This window comes from Falco naumanni, chromosome 1 (assembly GCF_017639655.2).
Source record: "Falco naumanni isolate bFalNau1 chromosome 1, bFalNau1.pat, whole genome shotgun sequence".
NCBI lineage: Eukaryota > Metazoa > Chordata > Aves > Falconiformes > Falconidae > Falco > Falco naumanni.
This window is the reverse complement of record NC_054054.1, coordinates 97555278-97565057: the sequence shown is the minus strand read 5'-3', so window position 1 is coordinate 97565057 and position 9780 is coordinate 97555278. Positions and strand designations below refer to the sequence as shown.

The 9780-nt window shown below is 39.9% G+C and overlaps 1 protein-coding gene across 1 annotated transcript in view; it reads right to left on the bottom strand.

The window, feature by feature from the left end:
- Positions 1-370: 370 nt before the first annotated feature.
- Positions 371-9780, bottom strand: part of TMEM132B (transmembrane protein 132B) — a 258420-nt gene continuing 249010 nt past the window's right edge. The window contains exons 8-9 of the mRNA XM_040611338.1: positions 8426-8617; positions 371-7157 (exon numbers count right to left, since the gene is read on the bottom strand). Coding sequence (XP_040467272.1) covers positions 6003-7157; positions 8426-8617 — 1347 coding nt within the window. The 3' untranslated portion in view covers positions 371-6002. The remainder of the gene's footprint in view (positions 7158-8425; positions 8618-9780) is intronic.

The following is a 9780-nucleotide window of genomic DNA, read 5'->3' as shown; positions in this document are numbered from 1 at the left end:
TTTGTGACAAATGTCACTGTGTGGGCCTTTGGCCTGCCAAATCCTGAGAGCTCACATTTTTTGGAGGGAAAAAAAGTTGTACTTGTTGGGCTATTTTTTTTCCCAAATGAATGCAGGTAATTATTTTTGGGTACATAGCGCACACACATTGATAGTTAAAATTTACACCTGTGGTAGTTGTTTTGAGCAGTTGAGTGTATGTGTGTAAAATATAACTGTAAGGACTATTTTTCTGTTAAAGCTCCTAACCTGGTACTTTTAGTTGCACTGAATAGAGCACCACAGTGTAAGTAGATCCACTGGTGACTCTTTAGTAAGATGCTGCTAAGGGGAAGGGTGTCATAATAATAGTCAAATAGGGACCAAATATAACTGCTAGAACAAAAGAGGTGTCATTTATGAAAAATGTTTCTAATTTTACTGTTGAGAAAACATAGGGTGACTGACTGGAATTTGTGCCCAAAGCACATTGGAGTTTAGGTTCTCTGAGGAACTTCCTAAATCACAGTTTTCAATCCATTTCTCCAACTGACTTTATATAAAAACACATTGCAATACATTAGAAATTACAATAGTGACCATTAAACCATTCAGGTGGTGTTAAACTGCTCCCATTAGTACAAAGGCAGCCCATACCTTTGCAGTGAGTTTGTACAGTCAGATCTCAAACGTGGTCCAGCTGAAACCAGCAGCAGGATGATGGAGGTGCCTCCTCAGTGCTGGCTGTCCAGTACTGCCATGTCCATGGAAGGCCCGATTACCGTGGGAGGTGTCAGGAGAGTCGGTGTTTCTGGCTCTGCCACCATTTCCAAGGCCTTGAGCAAAAGCTAAAGACTGAGGCTCAATTTCCTGTCCTGGCATTAGCAAGCTACTTGCCAGTAGCTCTTGCGATGAGGTCAGCAGTCACTTAAAACTTTGAGACTGTCTTATTCTAACGGGAATGGAAGGAAATTCAGAACACCGAATCAGACATCTGACCTGTGACGATTCACACTGGAGAGCTAAAGGGACAGGGTAAGTTTGTTCCCTTTTCCTTAAAATCCAAGCATGCCTCCCTACTGCTCCCTGCCAGACAGGGGTCATTCAGTGTGTTCGTCTGCTCATCACACGTGGTGCTGGGAAGGGATCGCTCACTGCAGGGAGAGGGCTGGAGCATTGCTTGCAGGGAACTTGGGCGAAACCCTTGGACTAGATAATCCTGCCATTTGTGCTGCTTTGAGCAAGGAGGCATGTGATCAATCCATATGCTGGTGATTCTGCTGATTTACCGTTCACACTGCTGGGGCACATCACCCTCAACCCAACCAGCAGATCACCCTGACCAGTATAAATGCAAAATAGTTTAGTCAGTTTAAAAAAAAAATAATAATACATGAACATTATGTTTATTTCTCCAGTAGAATCTGTTTCTTTCACAGTCTTTCAGTTGCTTCTTTTCTGAAGAGTGAAGTCTTTATTTCAGATATCTGTCTATAGAAAATAAGTATTCTTTTTAAACGGCACATTTAAAGATGAAAACTGAGGCTTGAATAACAATCAGCATACAAATTACACAGATATGAAAGTTCTCTTTCATTGTCTTAACTTACAGTTTATTTTGTACAGAATTCAGTATGTTATACATCTAAGACTTATATTGTATAAATATCTTGGGGGTGATGTATATACATATTCAGTGTTATAGATTCAGCAATTAATGTATGCATTTCACAATACACTATAGTGTATTTCAATGTAGTGCACATGATTTATATTTCAGAAAAGAGAATATCCACTATGAAAAATCGGTATTTCATTCATAGGGTACTCTACCTTGAAATACTGGGGGGTCCATCACATAATGGACTGTTTGCACTGTGTTGTATGGCTGTAAGATTTTCTTGTACATTCCCCAATATGAATTAAGAAACAGCAGCTCAAAATGTTAATCGATGTGGTTCTACATCAAGAGGAGAGCAGGGCACTGGTTTCCCAAGTTCTTACTTCAATGAGAAAGGCGGCGCAGACAAGCCCTGTGGAGCTGGGCTGCGTGTGGTGGCCAAACGAGTGAAGTTCTGCGCCAGTGCAAGCTCCCAGCTCTTGATTCTCCGTTCTCTGTACGCCAGTGTTCAGCTGCCGTTAAGTCACTCAGCTGTGGTAACAGGAGCTGAGGGTCTGGCATCAGCTTTACTTCTAAAGTTCACGAATTCCCCATGTTCCATTCATCCACTCTTTGCTTACAGAATTTTTCCTGGGTGTCTCCTGCTGTATGTATCGATGCTACATACTGTCTTGCCTTGCTAGCAGGCAAAGAAATCGCTCACAATCTCTTCTCTAGACATGCCGTAAGATGTGCTGTTGGTTCAGTATTAAATTATAGGCGTTGCTTTCCTGGGCACCTACTGAAGTGTAATTCTAATTAATCTGCCAGTGTACTTTCTGTTTTCTTTTTCAGACAATTCTTGTTTCCTGCATACATGCATATTGTGCCTGTTGACCATTTGGCTACTTTTGCTTTGTATTCTCAAAAGCTGAGACTCTTCTATCCATGTATCAATGCTGCTCATTTAACAGCAAAGTGGAATATCACGTATTCCACGAATACAAGACTTCAGTTTAAAAGGCTAATTGGAAAAAATTTAGGTGAATCAGATAATTGTGTTTTATTAAAATAACTTTAAGCTAAATTTATTTACATTTAAAGTAAGTTATCATTTTGAAACTAAAATTTGAGAAATTTCATTTTAAAAGGACAGATCAACTCAACTATATTTTGCATCACATATATTCATGTAAATTATTTTCCTTTTGATTTTATGAGATGTAGCATAAGCTCTTAAACCAGCATAAAGCCACAATAATTCCACTTTATTGGTGTTATCCCAGTTTTACTGAGAATAGAATTCTTTCTTTCCACTTTCTTTTGGTTTTTGTATTGCCATTTTTCCATGTAAGAACTTGGACGTAACAGCATGTGATAGAAAAAAAACAAAAGGTCATATGAATCTGCAATTGTAGATTTCTTTTCTGAGAAGCTGTATCCAATTCCATTGTCGCACTGATCACCAGTAGTGGCTGTACTCCTTTCTAACAAGATGTAGTTGTAATTTAACTTTGAGATAGCGATATATAATTTAACTTCAGGATAGTATGATGTCTATGGCTGCAAAAGTCACAACTCTGAAGCAGCCCCACACTCAGCCACTGAAGAACTTCATGACCACGTTGACGGATGCTATACCGAGCTAGGACTTTACCACCCTATGGTAACTAGAACACAGACCCTACTTACAAGTTGCACCCTGCTCCGCAGTGTATTTTAGGTACATGCTCAGTTAAACACCAGAATGGAAGTATTTCTGGTCCAGCACTAAAAGTCCTGGAACCCTGCGTTTATAACTGTCTTCAGCAACACCTGAAAGCACAGGGGTTTGCAAACCACGTGTCAAGTAAACACTGAAAAGGCCTGAGGGCTCCTTTGGAGGCTTCTAGCAGTGACCTCACTGCATGTAGGACTCTCCTTCCTCCACACACTAGCACACTGCCTGAACAGACAGCCACTTGTAGGTACTCTGAAGAGAGGGGATTAGGCCCCAGGTGCAAGTCCAAGGACACCCAATGCAACAGTAGAGAGCACCCTGACTTAGTGATTTTCAGTCTTCCAAGCCATAGCCCTTGAATGTAAATTTCCTGAAGAAATAAATAAAGCTATTGGCTTCCATTACCCACTAATGAGTCAGGAGAGGAGCTGAGCACACCTGTACGTCCCCTGGCACTCAGTGTGCTTCTGTGGCACTGAGTGGGGATGGAGTTCAGCATATGCTGCTGTGCTTAGCTGAACTGGGGCCACAGTGAAGAAACAGGTCGTGGAGTCCAGTACGCTGCTGTGAGATCTCAGCTTCACTGGTGAACTGGTGGATATCCATTCATGGAGACAGCTGTGCTGCTTGTGGTCTGCAGCTACCATCAGCATGTCTCCTCTGATTTCAAGACTACATTTATTTGTGGTTGATTTATACTCATTTAATATTGTGCAAAGAACACTTCTGCATTATCGTTGGGCCGAATACAAAATAACATGTTGGGAAGAGATGTTAAATTCTAAAAGGGAATTTTTATGTTGTTAGTAATAAGGATCATAGTAGGAATTAATATTTCCTTATAAGGTGTGGATCATTTAAAGAGGAGAGAACATTTATTAAATAAGCCAAGATTTCATTTGATGCACAAGGGCTGCATCCCTTATGAACTAGAAGCATCTCTGTGCTCTATTATTTTTTCTACTTAAAATTAGATTTTAACAGATTCCATCCCCTCACTACGTGATTTGGTGCCAGCAAACATAAGTCTCTAATCACTTATATAAGCCTGGTGTCCTCACTTTCTAGTCTCACCATTAAAAATCCCTTATTTTGCAGTAGTTATATTAATCACATTCCCAGTATTGGTTTAGAATCCAAATGCAGAGCTTCCCATAGTTAAGGTTGTCTGGTCTGTTCTAATAACAGAACTGAATGATCAAATTCAAATCCTATCTTGATCTACCTAAAAGATGGGAACTACAATACGTAAGGCAGGTGTAATTTGCATCTTGTGTTTACTGCACAGGATATGTCACAAGAACATGTGATTTATTGGTCTTGTTAAGTATTATGTAGATTCAGTTTTTTTGAACTGTAATTTTCAACTTCTTTCAGTCACCCTTCAGTAACAAAATACACGTAGTGCATATGAAATGGTAGCTTTGAATCTCCAGCGTGTTTTCCATGTTAAAAGTGGGACTAGTCACTTTATAATGTGCCCAGCGTGTCCTTCCTTTCCTTCTTCCTTTTGTAATGGAACATGGTGTAAAGCCTTTTCTTTAATGGCCTTATGGTCAGAGATGTTGCAGGCAGGGTCTGGGGCACTAGCTGCCGAGCGTGGACCTCTTTGTCCTTCTAAACTCTACCATCAATGTATTAATTAGTGGTGACTCCAAGTTTTTGCTTATTTGCTAGGCAATTTCCTTTGAATTCTATGCATTTCAATACCACATTTGACTTTCTCATTCTAATAATAATGTGTATTGTCAACCAAGCTGCTGTTTCAGCAAAGCATCTTCCTTTGAAGTATGTGCTGTTTCGTTGCAGGTTACTTTTTCATATTAGCAATGACAAAAGTAAACCCAGGGCTACTCCTTGATTTTTGTTTTCCAGGGTTTATTATTATATTTACAGTTCCCTGTAAGAAGATACAACCCTTTCCCGGTAAGAGTTCTAATATCTTTCTATGTTTCAAATACTAACGACCCATATACCCATATGGAAAGGAGAACAATAATCAGTGAGGAAGGAGGTATCTCTAGGGCTGATGCAGATGAATAGAAAACTTAAATCATTTTAAATATTACCATACTACACTTTGGTACAACTGAAAAAAAAAAAAGGCTTCAAAGAAAATATTTAATGTTCCCTAAGTCAAATAAAATTCATAAACAACAGGAAAAGAAATTAACCACATGGGGGATTTTATATCTGTAAAAAATAATAAGACTACTTGGCTGCATTGCACATAGGCAATAAAATTAGATTCATTCAGATCCCTTTTAATGTAAGCCTTGTTTCAGGCTGTAAGCAAGAAATGTCCACTGTGCTTTACAAAGGACGACGACTAGAAAAATCAATGCAAACAAATATCCCTTTCTTTTTTGATTTACCATTTATCATGAGAGATGGCAAACAAATGAAGTCTCCTCTGAGTCTGAGCGTAGTTGTATTAGCATTTTGCTAGTACCAGGCAGTATACAAAAACAGCCATCATGTGTGACACCTTCAACACCTACAGGTAGCTGTTTAGGGGCACATCCTGGTTTGTGGTGAAACAGATTTACCTCAGCCAGCCTCTTGTACCTGCTCAGTGATACCAGGTTATCATCTCAGTACCTCCAGGGTTGGACTGTCTTGTTCCTATTGCTGACTGGACTGACTGCTCCACCATCCATAAACAGAAGGCATAAAGGTGATTACAAACATAAGAAAGTAGTTTTACATATTGTCTTGCAGTCTTTCCATATAGTCCCTAAGTTCCTTGGAATCACCAAGATTCATATCTTGGCATACCCATTTAATATTATCATCACTGTCAAATAGAATTGAATTGGTGTAGGGGCCTCCATCCTCCGGCAGTATTGTTGTATACGAAGTGAACTTTACTCGCTTCTGCTTTGGCCCAGAAGGATTTATAGGTTCACTTTTAACTTCTTTTTCACAAAGGTACTCAGAAGATCTGAGGATATGATTATGAAGAGTCTTCTGAGAACTCCCATTAAGGAGAAAGTTGCTTTCTTCAAACTGCATTCCTCTGTCAATCATGGTAGTGCACTCCTCTGACGGAAGCGAAATGTCAACTGTGTTTTCCAGCAGTTCGACCTCATTTCCAAGCCAGACCCAGTCATGGGAATGGGGGATGTTGCCTTGCTCACTCACGGCAAACCTTTTATGCCTGTACTTCCAAGCAAATGCCACACAGTTAATCAAAAAGACCAAGATTGCTAAGCAGAAAACACACAGCAGGGCATACATGCCAATCTCCAGATCTGTTAATCCTCTTGAAGTCAACGTGAGATCACTGGGATTGTTTTCTCCTGGTATTTCTACTTGTGTAGGGAAACCTGTGAAGGCAGTTGGGTTATTTTGGAGCTGGCCCTCCTCCAGGGACTCCTGATCAACAGGAGATATGAAAGTTGTGCTTTTGTTTGCATTGTCCTCGTGACTGGACATGTCCTCGTGGTTTTTGGACCATTCTTGTGCTGTCCTCTCTTGTTCTGCAGGTTTCTCTATAGAATTGCTTGCATGGCTTTTAAAATCTCTATCCACATCATCAATGTCATTAGTGCTTCCTTTTTGGTCAGAATCTTTTTGACCAAACTTCACTTTGACACTTCCTTTCCCAACAGCCAGAATGCTCTTCCGCTTCGTCTTCTGGCATGGCTCACTGATGACCATTTCGATTTTAATCAGAGGTCCCTGACCATCCCCTTCTGCTACTATCCCAGGCCATTTGGACTGAAGGTTTTGGTGTGTAGACACTACCATCTCATCCAGTGAGGTGATGGTGATGGAGAAGTCCTTGGAGTCATAGATATCTAACGGCGTCACTGACCCATCACTGAACAAAATCCAAGCACTGACTATGGCTTCCTGGGGGGAGAGAGGATGAGGAAAAAAAAAGCGTGAAAGGTAAGAGAGCAGGTATCAGACCCTCAGTTGTTTTAAGTCTATTTGACATTAGCAAAATAAATACACCATTTAACTTCAGTTTATTTTGGTTGTTGGTTACTTTGGGGTTTTTTTAAAATCAAAAAGTCTACTCTGCTTCTCATTTTCTTCTTGTAGGTTTGTGTTCTCTAGGCCAGTTAGGCATGTAGCTCATCTTGGGGAGCTATTGAAGACACGGTCATCTAAATTTAATAAAAGGTGCTGACAGAAATATTGACAATTCTTTTGTTCAGTCTGAAGTGAGAAGCCTCTTTGGAATGCCAGGGCCTCATGATGAAAATAATCATGTTTCCAAAGTTGTGGTTAATTAATTTTATAAAGGACCTAATTTGGGGAATTTCTGTGACACTGCAGTTCTAATGCCATATTAAATACAACAAGCAGAGCTGTTACGTGTCGGGATGGTGATCCCATTCAGCCCACTGAAACAAACTAAGTTAAGAACACAGCTCAATGCAATTTTTTAAATTTTCCATCATGCTTTCAAATATACAAGATTATGTGAAATATAAAAAAGTGATTGTAGTCTTCTCAGGGTACTACAGAAACGCTGGCAAAAATGCCATTTTTAAGGATGTTTTGTCCAAAACAATTTGCCTCCTTACTGCAAATTTCTAGTGCTAAAACCCCACACTTTCTCTGGTGATACAGTCTCAATTTTAGAATAAATACAATTTAAAAGATATATGTAATTTATTCTGTGGTCTCATCGAAAGCCATTTAATTCCTCCGATTATATGGTTCAAAATAAGCACAAACTCATCAGATTTCAACAATGCAGGTCACAAAAACTTGTGTACATGCAGCCAAAAGGCCTGTTGGTTGAGCTGACTTGTGAGACCATTACGGCACGGGCTTTCTGCCACTGCTGACACAGCTGAGCTCTATTTTCCCATCGTGTGGCACATACATGCTTCCTACAGCACTATGCATGCGCAAGCACATTCGCCACTTTCCCTGTGCTGCGCAGGTCTCCAGACTCGTTCTGAAGAGTTTCATGGTCATTCTGTGTGTGTTTGCCCCTGTAGGAGCTTGGCAGTAAGATGAACAGCCTTCACTATGTATTTTTGCTTTCACAAAGTCATACGTTACATGTGCTGTCTAAAATTTCCAGCAAGTCGTTTATCTCTAGCTTCTGACAAAACACAACAAACACATAAATTAATTCTATATATTATCTTGGATCATACCTGTTTCGGAGTATGAAGGATATCATATGCAGAGGTGGTAGAAACGATAGCTCTCTTATTTCCTTTGCTGATTTGTAAGGAGAGGGACAGGCCTGAAACTAGTTGCACTCCTAGGTCCGTAATGGTTACACGATCATCTAGAACTATCACTGTCTTCTCTGCCAGGATGGAATCGGAAAGAGGTGACAGGACCTTGAAAAGAGAAAGCAAATGCCCTGCATGATGAAACAGTAACCAACTGGGTGGCAAAGCAAGAGCAGACTCTAATCGGCGTAACGCTTCAGATTAATCTCGGGTTTGTCGCATCCATGTATAAGCTATAATTGAGGTTTCCCCCAAGACATCACATACATTTGCTGCTAAATTACTTTATTTACAAAAAATAATTTAATCAAACAACCAATCACTTCAAAATTGCAGCTTCATCTCAACAATGGAGTATAGATTAAATTAAATGGATTTGTTTTTTTTTAAAAAAGTCATTTTTCTGTGGTCTGTAAAACCTCCTATGAATGCAGTATAGCACACGACGTAGTGTAAGACACTGATTAACACTGAAACTCAATAAGGGAATAAATAAGTGTACAAAGCTTGGCTGATAGGAACTTGGCCTGGTGCCTTTATAGGGACAGAGGACCTGAATGAAATGAAAGTGAGATTTGCAAAAGGACTTTGAAAACCCCACTGGGTGCCTGTCTGCATTTTTCAAGGCTGAAATAGTTCTGTCAGTTTGCTCTAAGACCTTGTTTCTAACATGCTCAAAAGAAGACAATTGTCTTTCTACTGATGCCAGAAACAGCTGGTTCAAGCCCAAAATATCTGAGGCGTGATTTGTGTAAACTAACATGAGAAATGTACAGCATAGCCACCTCCATCACTGCTAGCTGCCGTCTGCTCTTCTAGTCACTGGAGTGAGAGAGCCACTTTAAGGGCAGAAATCCCTTGACCTCTTTGTGATATTTGTTCTAGGCTGAAAGAGGCTGAGCCGTAAAAGTACCTTTTTTCTTTGGAAACTTAGTGTACTGGAACATTATGGATGTTTGCAGTCAGTAAGAAGAGCCCCAGTGCCTATATTCCTTTGGTCTGATTAAGCAATACGCATGAAGTTAGACAGAGAGAGACAGGTGGTAAACATGAACACTCTGAAAGATTTCTGAAGATTATTTTTGTGTTAATTTGTTGTGTTTCATTTTGTGAACATAAAGGGACTAATTTTTCTAAGATGTTTCAGCACATAAAGATGCATGCAGATCTTTGGTATAATTTCCTACCAGTTAGGTTCATAAGGTCCCACTTAAGAGAAACTAGTTGTGTGCATCATGTAACCAGTTCCACTGTTCAGGAAATCTCACTGT